This window comes from Hylobates moloch, unplaced genomic scaffold (genome assembly GCF_009828535.3).
Source record: "Hylobates moloch isolate HMO894 unplaced genomic scaffold, HMol_V3 SCAFFOLD_17, whole genome shotgun sequence".
Lineage (NCBI taxonomy): Eukaryota > Metazoa > Chordata > Mammalia > Primates > Hylobatidae > Hylobates > Hylobates moloch.
Window position 1 is genome coordinate 43,442,596 of NW_026652292.1, and position 20,582 is coordinate 43,463,177.

The 20,582-nt window shown below is 40.3% G+C and overlaps 1 protein-coding gene across 1 annotated transcript; it reads left to right on the forward strand.

Annotated features, from left to right (window-relative positions):
* The first annotated feature begins 363 nt into the window (after positions 1-363).
* On the forward strand, positions 364-16,871 carry CNGA1 (cyclic nucleotide gated channel subunit alpha 1). The gene is made up of 8 exons (XM_032135617.2): positions 364-484; positions 1,605-1,721; positions 3,197-3,259; positions 9,628-9,669; positions 9,752-9,859; positions 10,782-10,889; positions 12,046-12,152; positions 15,463-16,871. The coding sequence occupies exons 1-8, from the start codon at positions 366-368 to the stop codon at positions 16,869-16,871; spliced, it is 2,073 nt and encodes a 690-aa protein (XP_031991508.1). The 5' UTR covers positions 364-365.
* Positions 16,872-20,582: the final 3,711 nt, after the last annotated feature.

Sequence of the window (20,582 nt, forward strand, 5' to 3'; positions counted from 1 at the left end):
GAACTCAGTGGGAGGCAGTGGAATCATGGGAGTGAGTTTTTCCCATGCTAGTCTCATGATAGTGAGTAAGTCTCATGAGATCTGATGGTTTTATAAAGGGGAGTTCCCCTGCACAAGCTCTCTTGCCTGCTGCCACGTAAGATGTGCCTTTGCTTCTCCTTTGCTTTCTACCATGATTGTGAGGCCACCCCAGCCATGTGGAGCTACGAGTCCATTAAACCTCTTTCCTTTATAAATTACCCAGTCTCATGTATGTCTTTATTAGCATCATGAGGACAGACTAATACGTAGGGTGAAACTTTTGATTATATATGTAAATATGTAAAAATAGCATTTCCACTAATAAGACTTCTTTCTCCTCAGATATGAAACTATCCATGAAGAAAAATATTATCAATACACAGCAATCTTTTGTAACCATGCCCAATGTGATTGTACCAGATATTGAAAAGGAAATACGAAGGATGGAAAATGGAGCATGCAGGTAAATCCAAACATTTTCCCATGCATTTTTATTATTAGCTACAGTTCTTTAACTAGATTTAATTTCAATTTAGCTTTATAATTTGTAACCTTGAACATTGTAATGTATTTAGCAAATTTATTTATACTTTGGAACTGCATAACTTGTCTAACAAATGAACATAGATTTTATTTATTTATTTATTTATTTATTTATTTATTTATTTATTTATTTATTTATTTTGAGATGGAGTCTCACTCTGTTGCCCAGGCTGGAACACAGTGGCACAATCTCAGCTCACTGCAACCTCTGCCTTCTGGGTTCAAGTGATTCTCCTGCCTCAGCCTCCCAGGTAGCTAGGACTACATGTGTGCACCACCACACCAGGCTAATTTTTTTTTTGTATTTTTAGTAGAGACAGGGTTTTGCCATATTGGCCAGGCTGGTCTCGAACTCCTGACCTCAAGTGATCTGCCTGCCTCAGCCTCCCAAAGTGTTGGGATTACAGGCGTGAGCCACCATGCCCAGCCTGAACATAGACATTATTGTGGTCACTTTTTTGGAACCACCTATTAAGCACCTATGCCAAACATTTCTTTAGTCAATGGCAGGGCTTTTCCTCAAGTGACATTTTGAATCTAAAGAGATGACATTGCCATAGATACATATGAAAAGTACTCAGAGTATGAAATGCCAGCAATATGATTTAAAAGTATAATTTAAAGTGCTTACCCTATAAATGAATATAACGTATATGAATGTGGTTGAATTTACTTTTAGTGAGAGGAAACATTAGTTAGAAAACTAGTTCACACAAAGGTATAATATGATCTAAGTCCCAGATATCACACTTGCCATTTGATAAATATTAATATCAACCAATGCATCAAACAATAGGAATGTGGAAAACCTAGAAACTAGTTTCTTAGTTAAATGCATTTTACTGAATTATGCATATATTTTATATAATTCTATGTATTCTGTATAGTTCTAACTTCACACTAACTAAAAATTGTTATGTGTGTTAGTTTGAGAGGGAAAGAAAAGAGGTGAGGCAATTGTCCCCCTAGTGAGGAATGTTGCTTCTCTGCAGTGGTTGAATACATTAACTCATCTCTCTCTGCCTCCTATTGGACTGTAGCTCCTTTTCTGAGGATGATGACAGTGCCTCTATATCTGAAGAATCAGAGAACGAAAACCCTCATCCAAGGGGTTCCTTTAGTTATAAGTCACTCAGAAAGGGAGGACCATCACAGAGGTGAGCAGTATGATCCATCCCTTGGTGCCTGTTTTTAACCATTTATGCCTAAGGTTGCAGTGTTTTGAATTTTTGCAATCAGATCATGGTGATGACCTTAAGCAGTAAGATAGAAATAACTCCCACATGCTTAGTGTTCCAATAATCAAACACTAGGCATAAATGGGTTTGTAAACTGTTGTTTCGGAGCAAGCTTGGCAAATGTCTCTGCTATCTACACACGATGTGGGATCTCAGAAGGAGTTACTTCTGTTCCTTACCCATGCTGTCTCTTGGGAAATATTGCCACTGCCCGATGATTATTTATGGCCGTGGCGTTCCAAGTTGTAAACACTCTTGCTTCATTTTCCCTGGGACCCACTGGGGTCTGTCCCTTAAGAAACCCAGTCCTTTCTGATTTCTTGTTTCTCTCTGATCGTTCTTTCAGGGTCCTGAAGCAAGTACATGTGGGAGCGTTGGCTGTAATTCTCTAAAATGCTCCATCCCATTTGGTCCTACTTTTAGGAAATAGAGCACTGGAGAGAGGTGCTAGAAGAGAAAAGCAAAAATATCCTTAGTAGGAAATAAAGAAGTTGTGAAAATTTCAGATACTGGACTTGAGATTGCAGAAGGGGTGTGGTGTGGTATTGGTGTTGGAGCTGGGGTTTCCACCTGTTTTACATAATTACTTTTTCTTTGCTTTTTTCCTCCCCCTTTTTTCCTTTTTCCTATTTTTCTTCCCACTGACTACCTCCAGCCTTCCCATTGTTTTTATTTATCTTTTCTCCTCATCTTACTTTCCCTAACAGTCTTAGGTCTCTTGTTGGGAGTTACTGGCATTGAGGTTGGTTCACTTAAGTTAATTCTTGGTATGAACATTGACTGATATGCATTTACCAACCATGTGTATTATAGTCCATTTTCATACTGTTATGAAGAAATACCCGAGACTGGGTAATTTATAAAGAAAAAGAGGCTTAATGGACTCACAGTTCCACATGGCTGGGGAGGCCTCACAATCGTGGCAGAAGGCAAAGGAGGAGCAAAGTCATGTCTTACATGGTGGCAGGCAAGAGAGCGTGTGCAGGGGAACTCCCCTTTATAAAACCATCAGATCTTGTGAGACTTATTTACTAGCATGAGAATGGCATGGGCAACACCCACTCCTATGATTCAATTACTTCCCACTGGGTCCCTCCCATGGCATGTGGGGATTATGGGAGCTATAATTCAAGATGAGATTTGGGTGGGGACACAGCCAAACCACATCACCATGTTTGTTCAAGACACTGGCATTTGGCAAGTCATGCTTTATGGAGGCTCAGGATATACTTTTATGCTTTATGCTTCATAATATGTTTTTGAAATATCATCTAGATAGTCTTTAGTAATAAGTAGAAATGGAAAAGAATTTGTTTTTTCAGACCATTTGCTTACCATGGACATTATACAGATGGTGACTATTGTGATTTCACTGCATGTTTTTCATTTCCCAGGGAGCAGTACCTGCCTGGTGCCATTGCACTTTTTAATGTGAACAACAGCAGCAATAAGGACCAGTAAGTATATTTACAATAGAAAACCAAAGCTTTGGTTTTAAAGAAAACCAGTGAAAAGGTAGGAATATATCTGAATCTGTTATAGAGGAAATATTTATTAATCAAATGAATATTTATTAATCAAATGATCTAATACAATGGCAATGATAGTCTTATCATTTTGTTGAAAAGTAGTATTTATTCATTCATTTATTTGAATACATGTAGAAAAAATCATGTCTATAGTGTTCATGCAGTTGACTTTCTTTGTGAATAGAGTGACTGACAAAAATAAGTGAAACATATTACCCCTTTCCAGTTTGAGCCAATGTGTCTTAGGTGAAGTTCCTCAGGAGACGGTTTCTGAGATGGAGGCTTGTATGCAGAGGTTTGTTGGGAATGGTCTTGGGAACAATATCTGGAAGGGAGTTGGGGGTCAGTATTGGGCAGAGGGAGAAGTTGAACTTCAGAGAATAGAGCTGATGTACAATGTGATTCTATGGGGATCCCTGGAGCAGGGATGACCTTTTAGAGTTGTCCCTATTTAGGTAATAGACTTGGGCCTTTGTGCCCATGCACAGTTTTTGGAAAAAGGTTGGCCCTAGAAGATGGAGCATAACCATCTGGATGGAGCATGGTGGTTTCCTTCAGCCAAGGCCAGCCAAGGGAGAGGAAAAACTGAGCTGACAGCAACCAACACTCTTGGCAAGTGGGGAATGAGTGCCTGAATTTTGTGCACCACCTGCATAGCCACTGTACAGCCCACCCGTGTGCTGCCCAGATCCGTTTTGTTTATATAGAAAATTCACCCCATGTGGGAATACCTACTCCAGGATCCTGGTTATTTTTTCCTGAGAAAGCTTATAAGAGTAAAGTTAATGGGATTAAACTAAGGTCTCTGGCAGTTGCAGGCAGTTTTGAGGCCTCAAATGAAATTCTTCACCCTCTCCACTTCTACTCATTCTAGGGTCCTCTCACCCTCGGCCAGCACGTCTGCTGGTCTAGATGACTTAGCTGGTGGAACAATACAGACATTCATCCCTGAAGGACTTGAGCCCTGGGTCACCATGCCCTTCTTGAGTCATGGCTACAGTACTTGCCCATTTACCACCAAAACTGGGCTGGAAAATACCAAAAGACCACCTAGGTGCAAATACGTCTCCCCTCCCTGCATTGTATACAGCACTGCCTACTTCTGATGATCACGGTCAATAACTTCTGCCAGTGTGGTGACTCTCTTCCTTGCCTGTTGGGCATGAGGGGCCCAAAGTGGCTGGGGAGTAGCCATAGCTTAATGTTTAATGGAACTCTGGCATTCCCTGGCAGATGCATCACCCCTCTGGAAGCCAGGACCTCTAGATCCATAGATCCTTAAGTTGCAAGAATGGGAAACACACCTTTCCTGCATTTGTCACCCCTACTTAGACCCTGTAGTTCCCAGACCAGTGCATTCTATACAGGCATAGAGAACCATACAATGATCATTGTTTTAGCATATATACGCTATCCTAGAGGATGGCACCTTTTCTTCATAGAGTATAAACTCTATGATAGCACTTCAGCCGTGGTTTCAAAAGGTCACTCCTTAACTATCATGTCAGTAGCTGACAAAGGTGTGCAGCATATGATAGGACCATTGGATTCCATACTCAGGTTCCAATGCCACATTTTTTTTTTTGCCTTAAAGTGGGTCCTTGGTCCAAAGTGATGTTAAGCAATATTTCATATTAGTGATCATGCTTCATATGCCCCTAAATAATGGCACTGGTCAAAGCCCTGTGGCAAAAAAGCAAATGAATAGTCATAATATATGTCAGTTCTTATCAATATATTTGATGCCCCTCCCATGGTGTCAGGAGTCCAATTTAGTTAACTTGCCATCAAGTGACTGATTACTTTCCTCAGGAGAAAGCACTGTTTTGGAGTCATAGCATTGGTCTCTGTAACAGGCAGGTTCACTAAGAGCAAAAAACAAACAAATAAAAACAAAGATTTTCAAACTTTGTGCTCACACTCATAATATGTCTATTCAGTCTGCCTCTTCTGCTGAAATATTTTCCCTGATCTTTCCATTGTTTTCCATCCAGGTCCCTGACCAACCAGTCAAGGCATTTGTGACTGCCCATGAGTCCTTGTATACTTGTATATTCTTAATTTGGGCTATTTCTTTTTCCTTTTTTTTTTTTTTTTTTGAGACAGGTACTCACTCAGTTGCCCATGCTGGAGTGCAGTGGTGCAATCTCGGCTCACTGCAGCCTCCATCTCCCGGGGTCAAGTGATCCTCCTGCCTCAGCCTCCCAAGTAGTTGGGATTACAGGCATGCGCCACCATGCCCGGCTAATTTTTGTATTTTTTGTGGGGTTTCGCCATGTTGGCCAGGCTGGTCTCCAACTCCTTGGCCTCAAGTGATCTTCCCACCTCAGCGTCCTAAAGTGCTGGGATTACAGGCATGAGCCACTGGACCCTGCCTGGGCTATTTCTTTTTCCATACAAACTAGATGACTGTATCCACCTCTAAGTGAGGCTGTGGTGCAGATACAGCCCATTTTGGCTTGCATCCACATTCTAAACTGACCCGTCTATGCAACATGCTGTATCAGCTCCTTTTAAAGAACCCCACATATGGCCACAGATGGGGGCTGATAAATAGGTGCTGAGTGGAAAATGACATAGTGGGAAATGAATGAAAATTTCTAATGTGGAAAATGACATAAAGAAGGGTACTGAAGGCAGGGCATGGTGGCTCACACCTGTAATCCCAGCACTTTGGGAGGCCAAGGCAGGCAGGTCACCTAAGGTCAGGAGTCGAGACCAGTCTGGCCAACCTACATGGTGAAACCCCATTTCTACTAAAAATACAAAAATTAACCAGGCGTGGTGGTGCACGCCTTTAGTCCCAGACACTTGGGAGCCTGAGGCAGGGGAAATCACCTGAACTGGGAGGCAGAGGTTGTAGTGAGCCGAGACTGTGCCACCACACTCCTGCCTGGGTGACACAGCAAGACTCCTTGAAAAAAAAAAAAAAAAGAAGGAGAAGAAGGGTACTGAGCCACCTGCCTGGGCAGCTTACTTATTCCCTCTGATTCATACTCAATCCTAGGTATCTTACTTCATCATATGACAGATTGATACCTTATGAATTGTTGTTTCTGACAGAATCCATCTCATGATGGGCATTCATTTTATGTCCCATGGTTAGGTAATCCTATTTCAGGGTCTGATTAACAGAATGCCATTGATACAGATATAGTGGACTAATGTGGTGCTCTGAGAAATGTCCACGTGATCCAGGTCCCTCAAGACTGTCAGGACAGTAGGAAAGAGAGTTAATATAGCCTTGGAAAGGAGTGTAGATGTGTACAGTTTGTCACCCCACGTGAGTATGAGCTATGTCTGATCCTCTTTCCTGATAGTAATGAAAAATGACATTCACATGACTGACCCAGAACCTTAGGTATGCAGTGTATATCAAGTGAATGCATTGTTTTCCACATACGACACAGCAGCTGCAATTGGGGCTACCCCTTGGTTGATTTTGCAATTGTCTATTGCTGTCCATTCGGATCCATTTGGTTTTTGCAGGGGTCAGAGGATGAATTACGTGGGGAAATGAAGAGGGATCACCACCCCTGCATGCATTAGGTCTTAAAGGATGGCATTTCTTTTTCTCCCCAGGATGCAATGTTGCTTCTGGCCAGAAGGTGGGAAGCAGCTTAAGGGCTTCTCCTTGGTCTTACCCCTCTTTCCTCACAAGCCAAGGAACTAGTGGGGTAGGGGTGGGAGTTTTGCCGATGACCAATTATATACATTTCCCTTTTGTATTCAGGAATTATGTACATTTCACTTTTACATTTAGGAACTGGAGAAATGATCACAGAGTGGGTCTCTGTGTTATTTTCCTCATAGGACATGTCAGCTGCAACTGGGGCTACTACTTGGTTGATTTTGCAGTAGTCTATCTGCCATCCACTGGGATCTATTTCGTTTTTGTGGGAGTCAGATGATAAATTACATGGGTAAATTAGGAGAGACCACCATTCCTCTATGCATGATTTTATACAATTATATACATTTCTCTATTATATACATTTCTCTTTTATATTCAGGAACTTATATACATTCTACTTTTATATTCAAGAATTACATACATTTCACTTTCACATTTAGGAACTGGAGAAATGATCACGTAGTAGTGGGTCTGTGGACCCAGTGGAAACACCATAAGTCATATCTCATCCAGGAATCTATTATTACCAGTCCATCATATGCCCCTCAAGTTTAACAGGGGGCCACGATGATGCTTCAGTCCCTAGGTGTCAACATCAACTTGGATCCTGTGCCAAACAGTCTTCAATGTATCTAGGTATTCTTTTTTTCCCCCAGAGTACAGTGATCTAAGTAATGGCCATAGGTTCTTTAGGAGAAAGACTAGGGAAATCGTTACTGGAATATATTTGTCATAGTGCTGCAGAGTCTTTCTTCATAGGTCTTGGCTTCTCCTCTAGTCAGTGGTTTTAGGTCTAAGTACTGGCTTAGGTCTGGAACTGTTCAAAGGATTCTGATTTTTTTTTTAAATTTAAAATGTAATGAATGAATTTATTTTTTGAGATGGGGTCTCACTCTGTTGCCCAGGCTGGTCTTGAACTCCTGGGCTCGAGTGATCCTCCCACCTCAACCTCCCAAAGTGCTGGGATTATAGCCATAAGCCACCGTGCCCTACTAGGATTCTGATTTTTTTTGATGGAGTAAGTTGCCCTCAACCTCCTAATTATTCATTCCTGATTCGTTTTGGTTGTATACATTAAATAATACCCTAACTAGCTAACAGGCTTCCCATCTGTCTAGGAATACTATATTCTATTAACCTCCTCCATAGCTGTCTATGGGTTAAGCCCCTTGGTTACCATACCCCCCTTAATGCTCATTATAATTACTGGACCAACCTTACTTCTGATGGGTGAGCACTGCCATTAGTTTCAGTTATTTCTAGATCCTATTATCCCTATTGCTCTCCAAGAACTCAGTTCTGTAACAGCATTTCCCACCATCAGCCCTGGCCTACAGAGGATAGTACCACTGAACTTCTCAAAGCTGCTAATACCCCTCTCACCAGCCCATTCCACATCACTTTTGCGTCCTTTGAGCCCTCTTTGGGAACATAATTAGCTGGTAGGCTATCTTCCAAACAGTGTATCCACTTCAAGATGCCACTTTTCTGAGTCTTTTGATACCTTCCTCCACCATCTGCCATGGTGTCAATGTTTATTTCATTTTGTGTGGGCCATTACCTTTTCCAGGTTTCCAAGAGCCATTTGAGTAGTGTGTCGATGTCATTCTTCAGGATCCATGCTAGGCTGTCAAATCTTGAATCATAGAAGTGTACTCCCATAGCAGCAAATTCTTCCTTATCCAACTTTATTGTTCTGTCCCTGTTTGTACGTGACCATCTTAGATGTTAAGCCTCACCTCATTTGTCAATCTTATCTTCCATTTCTTCTCAACAGAGGCTTTCCACTTCTGCTGGGTCATTCTCACCCAGATTAAGTCCATTGCACTTAGAAATTTTCCTGCTCTAACATTCTCTCTCTTCTTCTCAAATCCAACTCTTAGTCATACTTTGAGGCCTAGCTCTAGACCTACCTCCCTTTAAAAGCCGTCTCTGACTATCCTAGTGGTAATGAGATGCCTGTTCATTCATGTCTGGCTAATGAAATTTCCTAAGACATCTGAGCTGACAATGGCAGCCTGCTATAACCCTAGGTCTGTCTAACTTCAGAATCTATTCCCTGCGGATAGAGAAAGCTAACTGTAGAAAGAGGCACTAGTTACACAATCTCCACTCAAGAAGAAATTTTATGTGGAAAAAGGTGGCCTTAAATCTGGCAAATTATTCTAATAGCTGAGATTCCACCATATTACCAGACAGCTTGTTGATTACTCATGAAAAATGACTTCAGTCAGGGTTATCCCCTCTAAAGAAAATTGATGGCATTTTCTTAAAATTCTCAATGATTTTATTCAAGGATAAATGTAAATGATGTCAAGAAGCTTACATTTTAAATATTATTTTTAATACATTAACACTTTTGAAATACACTCTCGGGGGGCTGTTGTTTCTTAAATTTTTCTTAGTTTTATGCCTTTATTCATCTCCATTTGTTTCTATTTCCCACATCTATTAGCTTAGAAGTTTTTGTTTATTATCTGGATAATCGTCTGCCCCACCCCCCACTTTTTGGGGTAGAAATCTCCAGTAAGAGACCAGATGGGTTTTGAGCACTGGAGCAGGTCTTTGAATGCAAGGCTGAGACTTTTGCTCGATGAAAAAGAAAGTAAATAAGAGTGGAAGACTGTGATTATGTGACAGATACATAATTTTTTTTCTTTAGGGAACCAGAAGAAAAAAAGAAAAAGAAAAAAGAAAAGAAGAGGTAAGACTTTGGCAAGAATTACCCCACATTTTTCTGCCCATAATATTTCTGTATTTTAATACTACTTTCTTAATTTTTTCAGCAAATCAGATGATAAAAACGAAAATAAAAACGACCCGGAGAAGAAAAAGAAGAAAAAGGACAAAGAGAAGAAAAAGAAAGAGGAGAAAAGCAAAGATAAGAAAGAAGAGTAAGCACTTTTAGTGGCATTGAAATAGAATGAAATTGTGATGGGTTTTAGATGCAGGGATGATTTTCCAGAATACAGAGTAGAAAGAAACTTTATAGTAAAGAGCCCTGTGTAAAGACTAAATGTCTTTAAACACTGAAAAATAAACATTTAACATAAATTATCAGAAGTGAATTAAAACTTTTTCTAATTTCCCTAAAATTAGCAATGGTAGCATTATTCTTAATTCTCTCAAGAATTTTCACTGCTAGGGTTAATTCTCTTCCCTAAGCATTGGTGAAGATAACTTATCGCTGAGAAATATTTAGGTTCCAAGGAGGATTAGGTTTCTAGGATCCTACAATCATTTTAAAAACTGAAATAAAAATTTAATTTTTACTTTAATTGCATTCTTATAAGGAGTGTGCAACCTAGATCCCTTGCATGCGCAGATCACAATAAGGTTTGTGCTCCTATGAGAATCTAATGCTGCTGCTGATCTGACAGGAGGCCCAGCTCAGGCAGTAAAGCTCCCTCGCCCTGCAGCTCACCTCCTGCTGTGTGGCCCACCGGGTTCCTAACAGACCACAGACCAGTACCGGCCCACAGCCTGGGGGTTGGGGACCCCAGATCTATGCCACTATTCCCTCTCAGTGGCTGAGGTTATACAACTGACTGCAGCATCGCAGTGAAACCACGGCTTTAGTAAAAACCTAATGTATGCTTTCATATAAGACTGGTCATTTCATTATCTATCCACCCCTCACTAACCACTTTCTTAGGACTAGTGCTCTTATGCCATGCTAATCTTCTGCAGAGTGAGCTTCTCCAGCTTACTTCCATGTTATTAATTGTAGTTGATGGGCATAACGATGTTTAATATGGTAAATAAAAATGTTCTTGTATCTTGGTAACTATCCCCTTTATTTCTAATTGCTGCTAGGGAGAAGAAAGAAGTTGTGGTTATTGATCCCTCAGGAAACACATATTACAACTGGCTGTTTTGCATCACATTACCTGTTATGTACAACTGGACAATGGTTATTGCCAGGTGTCTATAATTTTTTTTTTTTTTTTTTTGTGAATCTCACCCCATTTCTAGTTTCCAAGTTCACTGACTAAACAATTTGACTTAGAGCCCTTTGGGACACACCTCCTTTCTCTACTGCAGGTGGTAAAGAGAGGCTAGATTATTCTCAGTGTGTTTTCCTGGGATCAGGAGGAGGTGCTTCAGTTCTCAATATAATTGGGTCTGCAGTACTGGGATGCATGGAGGGGTCAGGGGAAGACTTTTATTTTTTAATTTTTTTAACTTTTAGGTTCGGGGGTACATGTGCAGGCTTGTTATATAGGTAAACTCGTGTCACAGGGGTTTGGTGCACAGATTATTTTCTCACCCAGGTATTAAGCCCAGTACCCAACAGTTATTTTTTCTGCTTCTCTCCCTTTTCCCACCCGCCACTCTCAAATAGACCCCAGTGTCTGTTGTTGGACGGGGAGACTTTTAAACTTTTGGTTGTATAATAACTAGAACATCGGGAGAAACTATTTTCTTTGACCTATGAGAAAAAAATGTTGCCAATAGTGGAAAAAGATCAAGGATTTAGTGTCTTTTAGATGATAAACATCTCACTCATCCAAGACCAAGCACAATTTCCCAAAGCATTTTAGGTACAGATAGTCAATATGACCCTGGTGATCGATGTGTTTCACCCAACATATTTTTATTTTAGTTTTAGGCCATTTATTTTTTTAATTTATTTAAAGTTTTTTTGTACAAATTTATAGGGTACCTGTGAAATTTTGTTACTTGCATATAATGCATATAGTGATTAAGTCAGGTTATTTACAGTGTCCATCACCCAAGTTCATTTTTGTTAAGTATAGTCTGCTATCAAACATTGAATTTATTCCTTCTGTCTTACTGTATACTTGTACCCTTCAACCCACTTCTTCTTACGGGATGTTTTTACTAAGCTGACTAGTATCATGGAAAGGATGTTGGAATTCAGAAGGGTGAGGATCGAAATCCAACCACTGAGGGAAAGTTTCGGGAAAGCCGTGGTTAATGAAAGGACTCTAAGGACCTCTCCTAGCCTGAGTGTGCTGTGCTTCTCATCATGATAAAGAAAATATACAAAGAGAACTTTTACTGAAATTGGCTCCCATTTCTTTTTTATTTATACAAGTGTTTCTTTTTTTTATAGAGCATGTTTTGATGAACTTCAATCTGATTACCTAGAATATTGGCTCATTTTGGATTACGTATCAGACATAGTCTATTTAATCGATATGTTTGTACGAACAAGGACAGGTAAATATGTTCAGTTTTGAATATTTTAAAATTTCATGCTTTTATCTCTAGCGTTGTAATTTGACATTTCCTAATCCAAGTATTCTTCAAAGTAAACTCAGAAAAATCTGTTCTAGAGAAAAAGGCACAGGCGACAGCAAGAGTCACGATGTATAAACTCACAGGCTTAGATGACTCCAGCTGGTTCAGAGGAAGTTACCAGGCAACTTTTTGACAAGTAGTTGTGGCTTTCCTCCATTATCTTGGAGGTTTTGTGCCAGGCGAGAGGAATAGAGAGAGCAGAAATATTCTGCCAGATATAGGGGGAAGAGTAATTGCTACCTAACAGGGAGATAATTTAAAAAGTCATGGGGAAAAATGTCATTGCCCTCAGCAGAACCATATTCAAAATTTTATAAGAAGGAGGAAAAATGCACTTAACTCAGCTTTGTGGTTTATGGTGAGATATTATTGACCAGAGGGGATAGCTTCTGAAGTATTTCTGTTAAGTAGGTAGAAGCTTATTGTTTCTACACCACTCTCCATGCGCAAATGTAACTGGTATACACAGACTATAGCCTTTTAAGAATCATTATGTAAAATGGAACATTCTCTAAATACTAGTATTCTGGAACAACGCTCCACTTGCTCTGTCATATTTGTAGCTTTGGTAGCCAGTTTAGGAGAAGGAGCAAATCCCTTTCCTGGTGTAATGTATCAGAGGGCCGAAATGCTGGGTTTAAAACACACAAGCCCATGGTAACAGCATAGGAGGGAAGATCCCAAGTGTCTAAGGGAGCAAGAATGAGAGATGAAAATGCAGCCTCAAAGGACACTTATGCTTCACATTGAAGGGAAGGCAAGAATATGCAAAATAGACAGCACAGGGCAAGTACCCAAGCGTTCAGGGTAGGGCTTGGATTCTGACAAGGCACTGGCATGGGCTATTAGGCACATTGCTAGTGTGTTCAGGAAACCTTCCACGAACTGTGTATGGTGGGGAAAAAAAACAACAACCCATTGTATGTTACTACGCTCTCAATACAACACAATTCTGGTCACCAATATGTATATGGCGTTTCCTCTACACACCAAGCAATTGTGTAACACCAGCTGGGTTAAAATTTAACTGAATTCGGGCCGGGCGCGGTGGCTCACGCTTGTAATCCCAGCACTTTGGGAGGCCGAGGCGGGTGAATCACGAGGTCAGGAGATCGAGACCACGGTGAAACCCCGTCTCTACTAAAAATACAAAAAATTGGCCAGGCGTGGTGGCGGGCGCCTGTAGTCCCAGCTACTCGGAGAGGCTGAGGCAGGAGAATGGCGTGAACCCGGGAGGCGGAGCTTGCAGTGAGCCGAGATTGCGCCACTGCACTCCAGCCTGGGGGACAGAGCCAGACTGTCTCAAAAAAAAAAAAAAAAAAAAAAAAAAAATTTTAACTGAATTCGAGGGGAGTTAGAACAGGCCCCACAGGTTAAGGGCTCAGTCTCCCAAGATGATCCCCCACTTCAGATGCCAATCGTTAAGTCTCAGGTTGTGACTTGTGCTTCTGACTGACCAGCTATAAATTGGAGTTCCCACAGCTCCCTCGTGGGTCTAGTAATTTGCTAGCACGACTTATAGACCTTAGGAAAACACTTACGTTTACTGCGTTATTATATTAATAAAGGGTATGATAATGAATACAGATGAAGAGCCAGATGAAGAGATACATAGGGCAAAGTAGGAAAGAGTCATGAGAACAGGGGCTTTTGTTGCCATGGAACTGGGGTGTGGCACCCTCCTAGTTCATAGAAGTGTTCACCAACCTGATAATCCTCCAAACCCCATAGTTCAGGGATTTTTATAGAGGCTTCATCATGGAGGCATGATGGACTATTAACTCAGTCTCCAGTGCTTCTCCCTTTCCTGGATGAAGAAGGTTGGGGTAAAAGTTCCAAGCTTCTAAACATAACTTAGTCTTTCTGGTGACCAGCCCCAACTTGGATCTCACCAAGAGCTGCTTCATTAGAACAAAAGACACTTTTCTTTTTCTTTCTTTTTTTCTTTCTTTTTTTCTTTCTTTCTTTCTTTCTTTCTTTCTTTCTTTCTTTCTTTCTTTCTTTCTTTTCTTTCTTTCTTTCTCTTTCTTCTTTCTCTTTCTTTCTTCTCCTTTCTTTTTCTATCCCTTTCTTTCTTTCTTTTCTTTCTTTTTCTTTCTTTCTTTCTTTTTCTTTCTTTCCCTCCCTCCCTCTCTCTCTTTCTTTCTTTCTTTTTTTCTTTAAAATAGTATCATAGAGACTTAAGCTGGTCTCGAACTCCTGCACTCAAGGGATCCTCCTGCCTCAGCCTTCCAAAGTGCTGAGATTACAGGTGTGAGCCACTGCACCTGGCCAGAACAAAAGACATTTCTATCACCCAGGAAATATCAAGGGATAAAGAGCTCTGTTTCAGGAACTGGGGTCAAGAACCAAATACCACAACAAAAGATGGACTTAGGGTGCTCATGCCTGTAATCCCAGCACTTTGGGAGGCCAAGGCAGGTGGATCACGAGGTCAGGAGATCGAGACCAGCCTGGCCAATATGGTGAAACCCTGTCTCTACTAAAAATACAAAAATTAGCTGGGTGTGGTGGCACGCGCCTGTAGTCCTAGCTACTCGGGAGGCTGAGGCAGAAGAATTGCTTGAAGCCGGAGGCGGAGGTTGCAGCAAGACGAGATTGCACCACAGCACTCCAGCATGGGTGACAGAGCAAGACTCTGACTCAAAAAAAAAAAAAAAAGCACTTAGTAACCATATTGCTTAGGAAATTACAAGAGGTTTAAGAGTTCTGTGCCAGGGACCAAATATATATATATATATATATATATCTCACAATATCACAGGAATGCTACTCATAAAAGGAATGGCTTTACCTGGATGGAGATGATAGACCTTGAGAGATTCATACACTCTTACTTTTGCACTTACAAATATTTCTTTTCTTTTCTTTTCTTTCTTTTTTTTGAGACAGGGTCTCGCTGTTGCCCAGGCTGGAATGCAGTAATGCTATCATGGCTCACTGCAGCCTCGAACTCCCAGGCTCAAGTGATATTTGGTCTCAGCCTCCCAAAGCGCTGGGATTACAGACGTGAGCTGTCTGGCCAAAATTTTACCTTTTATTTCTGCAGCAGAATATTTTCTACAGTCATAGGTTTATTGGTATTTGTATTTTATTACATTGTTAAAGGCATATTTATTGAAAATGAATTTTTCTTTTGACCTCAACAAAGTTAATTGACAGTTATTCACAAAAATTCACGATGACATAAAAAGGAGAAACACTGAATTGATTTTATTTTCTATTTTAGGTTACCTAGAACAAGGACTGCTGGTAAAGGAAGAACTTAAACTCATAAATAAATATAAATCCAACTTGCAATTTAAACTTGATGTTCTGTCACTGATACCAACTGATTTGCTGTATTTTAAGTTAGGGTGGAACTATCCAGAAATTAGATTAAACAGGTTGTTACGGTTCTCTCGTATGTTTGAGTTCTTCCAGAGAACAGAAACAAGGACAAACTATCCAAACATCTTCAGGATTTCCAACCTTGTTATGTATATCGTCATCATTATCCACTGGAATGCATGTGTGTTCTACTCTATTTCTAAAGCTATTGGATTTGGAAATGATACATGGGTCTACCCTGATATTAATGATCCTGAATTTGGCCGTTTGGCTAGAAAATACGTATACAGCCTTTACTGGTCTACATTGACTTTGACTACCATTGGTGAAACACCCCCTCCTGTGAGGGATTCTGAGTATGTCTTTGTGGTGGTTGATTTCCTCATTGGAGTGTTAATTTTTGCAACCATCGTTGGTAACATAGGTTCTATGATTTCCAACATGAATGCAGCCAGAGCAGAATTTCAAGCAAGAATTGATGCTATCAAGCAATATATGCATTTTCGAAATGTAAGCAAAGATATGGAAAAGAGGGTTATTAAATGGTTTGACTACCTGTGGACCAACAAAAAAACAGTTGACGAGAAAGAAGTCTTAAAGTATCTACCTGATAAACTAAGAGCAGAAATTGCCATCAACGTTCACTTAGACACATTAAAAAAGGTACGCATTTTTGCTGATTGTGAAGCTGGTCTGTTGGTGGAGTTGGTCTTGAAATTGCAACCTCAAGTCTACAGTCCTGGAGATTATATTTGCAAGAAAGGGGATATCGGACGAGAGATGTACATTATCAAGGAAGGCAAACTCGCTGTGGTGGCAGATGATGGAGTTACTCAGTTTGTGGTATTGAGCGATGGCAGCTACTTCGGTGAGATCAGCATTCTTAACATTAAAGGGAGCAAAGCCGGCAATCGAAGAACTGCCAATATTAAAAGTATTGGCTACTCAGACCTGTTCTGCCTCTCAAAAGATGACCTCATGGAAGCTCTAACTGAGTACCCAGATGCCAAAACTATGCTGGAAGAGAAAGGGAAGCAGATTTTAATGAAAGATGGTCTACTGGATCTAAACATTGCAAATGCTGGCAGTGATCCTAAAGATCTTGAAGAGAAGGTTACTCGAATGGAGGGGTCAGTAGACCTCCTGCAAACAAGGTTTGCCCGAATCTTGGCTGAGTATGAGTCCATGCAGCAGAAACTGAAACAAAGATTAACCAAGGTTGAGAAATTCCTGAAACCGCTTATTGACACAGAATTTTCAAGTATTGAGGGACCTGGAGAAGAAAGTGGGCCCATCGACTCTACATAGAACCGAAAAGCTGGTCATTAACAGGGACATGCCTCATGATCCTTTTGATCCTGTGACTGACATCAACTAAAATTTAAAAGAAGAGGAAGACTCAGTTGGGAAATTTTTCCATGAGGAAATGTGCTTTGGTGCAAGGTACAAGGCCCCCACCCTCTCTGAGAGATACTATGATTAAAAAAGCTTTATATCTTGGGATTTTTCACAACTGATAATGTGCAAAGATATAAACTGATTAACTTGTCAGTGTCTGTATCTTCTGATTTTCTCACATATGCTCGTTTTATGTAATAATCTTCATAAAAATGAATAAGCATCCCTCACTTTCATGCCATTTCCATTGTTGAGTGAAGTGTATTTGAAGTAACTGAGAATTACCATGTACATCATATTTGGGATAACATTTTAAAAAATTAGACGGCAATAAAGTAAAATTAATTATGCAACTGTAGTGAAAATGAGTTATTTGATAATTTAGCAGGCAGTTTAGGATCTTGCAGAACTTCAGGGTCATTTTAAGGAAAATCAATCATTTTTGTAGTCTAGGACTGAGAAAGAGTGGTTGAGAGAAACTTTTTACCAATAAAAGCATGATAAATCAGACTTTATGAATATATATATGCACACATAAATATAGAGATATATTACATTGAAAATCACAAAATATTTTAGGAATCTTTTATATTAAACTTTAAATTTTTTTCTGATTATTAAGACCTGACAGCAGTGGCTATGTTTTTACTTCTCTGCCTGGCCAGCAGTAAGAAAAAGGGATAAAGTAATAATATTTCTGGGTGATTAACTAGGGAAATTGTCACAATGTTAAAAAAGGCGACTTGAAATTTCTGGGGACCAGCATGAGCATCACCTGGAAGCTTCTCAGAAATGCAGAATCCTGGGCTCTACCCCAGAATTGAGAAGCATACATGTAGAGAACCAGGAAGGAGTTAATGAGAGGATGGTTCTAGAAAAGAAAAGGAAACGATCTGGCAACTGTGTGGATGTGGAAAACATTGCTAATCGATCAGCCATCTTCTGCTGAACCCAGGTGTGGCTCAAAAAACCTTTCTTAACACAGATCACTAGAAGATTTCTATCCCCATCTATAATGACATGACTAAAAATGGCTTCTTGTTAATTTGACATTTCAGATACTTAAACAGACCTTGATTGGGGTATGCCGATGGTATATTTTATTCTATTGTACCAGTAGAATATCCACTGAACTATATATTATGTCTTTGAAGTCCTGTGTTTCCATTCATCTTGGCTGTTCCTTCAGTATCAGCTGGCAAGTATTTCTTCACTACAGAAATGTCTAGTCCTGGAGTGGGTGCGTTGTGTACAATACCATGACGTATTTCTGTCTGACACAAGTTCTCCTTTTCCTCTTTTTCTTCTTGTTCTTGTTATTACTTCTTCATCTGCATTTTGTTCTTTTTCTCTGTGCCTTTTCTTGCCTGTTATAAAAACCTCTAAGACAGTGTAAAGAGGCTTACTGGCTACCCATACCAGGTAGATATGGTAAGATAGGGAGAATGAGGGTTACATACCTGGCTTAGAGCTGGCTCCCAAGAAGAAGCACCCCTAATTACAGCATCCAGGACTAGGGTGAATACTTTGACTCTCATCTGGGCTAGAGATACAGCCAAGGATTCTGATTTGGTGACCCCGATCCAAGCTCTATAGTCTTGCTGATGCTTACATTGGACAGGTGGCTGATTCTTGGCGCAAAGTCTTGGGGTAAGGTGAATTTAGCCAACTATTCTTTTTTTCATGACTCCTCCATGTAGAGAGGAATCTGATGTGCTCAAATTGCACTGTGGGCTTTAGACACCTGGGGTGCAATGCAGAGGTTCATAATTGGATTCCAGCTTCATCAGGGAGTTTTTTTTTAAGACAGGAAACATATAGCTTTAGGGAAATTCATGATAAGAGTGTTGACTTGGGCACATGTGGATGCCAAAGCAGGAACTCACCTTTTAGCAACCCAGACACCAGCCATATTCCAAGTTGACTCTAGATGCCAACTGGTCGTCCAGAACTAGCATCTTAACATATGAGGACCAGAACAAGTTTGGCATAAGGACAGGAGTGAGGGTGGGGAGGTGGGTAGGATGAAATCTGAAGATCCTTAATACCTGTGTCTGAGAGGAGCTGGAACTCAGAGATGGTAGATCAGTGAGGGAATAGAAATTCAATCTCTAGTCTTGCCAATATGTCTGGTGAGTGTTTATCCTGTTCTTCTGCCAACTCTATTATAATATAGAGTTCTCATAGGAAGAGACTGCTTTAACATTTTGCATACATTAAAAAAAAAAAAACCTGTTTCCAACTTAAAATATGGTGTGATTAAGCTTCCTACCATTAGGTGGCAATGTAGGTCTACAATTATAACCTTGAAAGCCCGAACTGTTTAGAGATTACAAGCGGCGTAATCAGTGCTCTTTGGCAATAAAGAGTAATATTTCTCTGACACAAATATTTCCAGAAGATTTTAGTATAGCAAACTATATACTGGTTTGAACTGAAAACATGATCAAATAAATTTAAAATTTAAATTTAATTGATAAAGTAATAAGACACATTGAAGCATTTGAATATTTCTTAATTTCAGGAAGTTCACCAAGGGAATAATAATAATTACATTACAAAAAGCTTACTGATGTTTAAGACATGTACTAGAGATAAACAAAAGGGGACAAAATGGAGCAAACGGTATTTATATTAAAATTAAGTTTACATTTTTATTTTTAAAAAGTCCATTGCTTTAAAAAGTCTTAAAACTACTGATTTAACAGTATTGGAAATAAGCCTACTTAGGACACTGTAAATTTAGGTAATGTTCTTCCTCATGTTAACTGAAACTGTGTTATTGGATGCCCAGGTTTATAGACTGTTCAGAATACAAAATATGAATCAACAGGTGTGTAGACACTAAAGAAATAGTTTGATATTCCCTGAACTAGTTTATCTCTAGGTGAAGAAGAAAGAAAGCGGGGAATTCAAGGAAAGGGAAAGGAGAATGTAGAAAGGCCTCGGAGATCATCTAGTCCACCCCTCCTCATTTTACAAATACAAAAATGATGGCCAGGCAACAGTAAGATTGTTGAGAATGTAGAGTATTAGAAACTGAGTCAGAGTCTCACTGAGGGAGGCAGGAGGCAGCCACATGCCTAGGCAGATAGGGGCAGGTCCCTGGTGAAACACCACCTCTAAGCTGAAGACGGTTTAAAGCCTGAAAGCCAAGCCACAAGTTAAGTCCTCAGACCAGATTGAGAACTTGTCTTTCCATTTGGCATGCTTTCCTCTGACTGATCTCCACCCTCAGCCATACTGGGGGACTTTTTTCCACCTTTGGGTAGGGGAACCACCCCCACAACCCCACATCCCCTCTTTGCTGAGAGCTTTCCTTTCGCTTAATAAATTCTACTCCACTCACTCTCCAGTGTCCATGTGCCTAATTCTTCCTGGTCATGAAACAAGAACTTGGACCTACTTGGACCTACACACACGTGCCACCACGCCTGGCTAATTCTTGTATTTTTAGTGGAGACGGAGTTTCACCATGTTGGCCAGGCTGGTCGCCATCTCCTGACCTTGTGGTCCACCCACCTCATCCTCCGAATGTGCTGGGATTATAGGGGTGAGCCACTGCACCCAGCTTTTTTTTTTTTTCTAGTTAGGGTGTACTCCCCTCACCCAGGCTGTAGT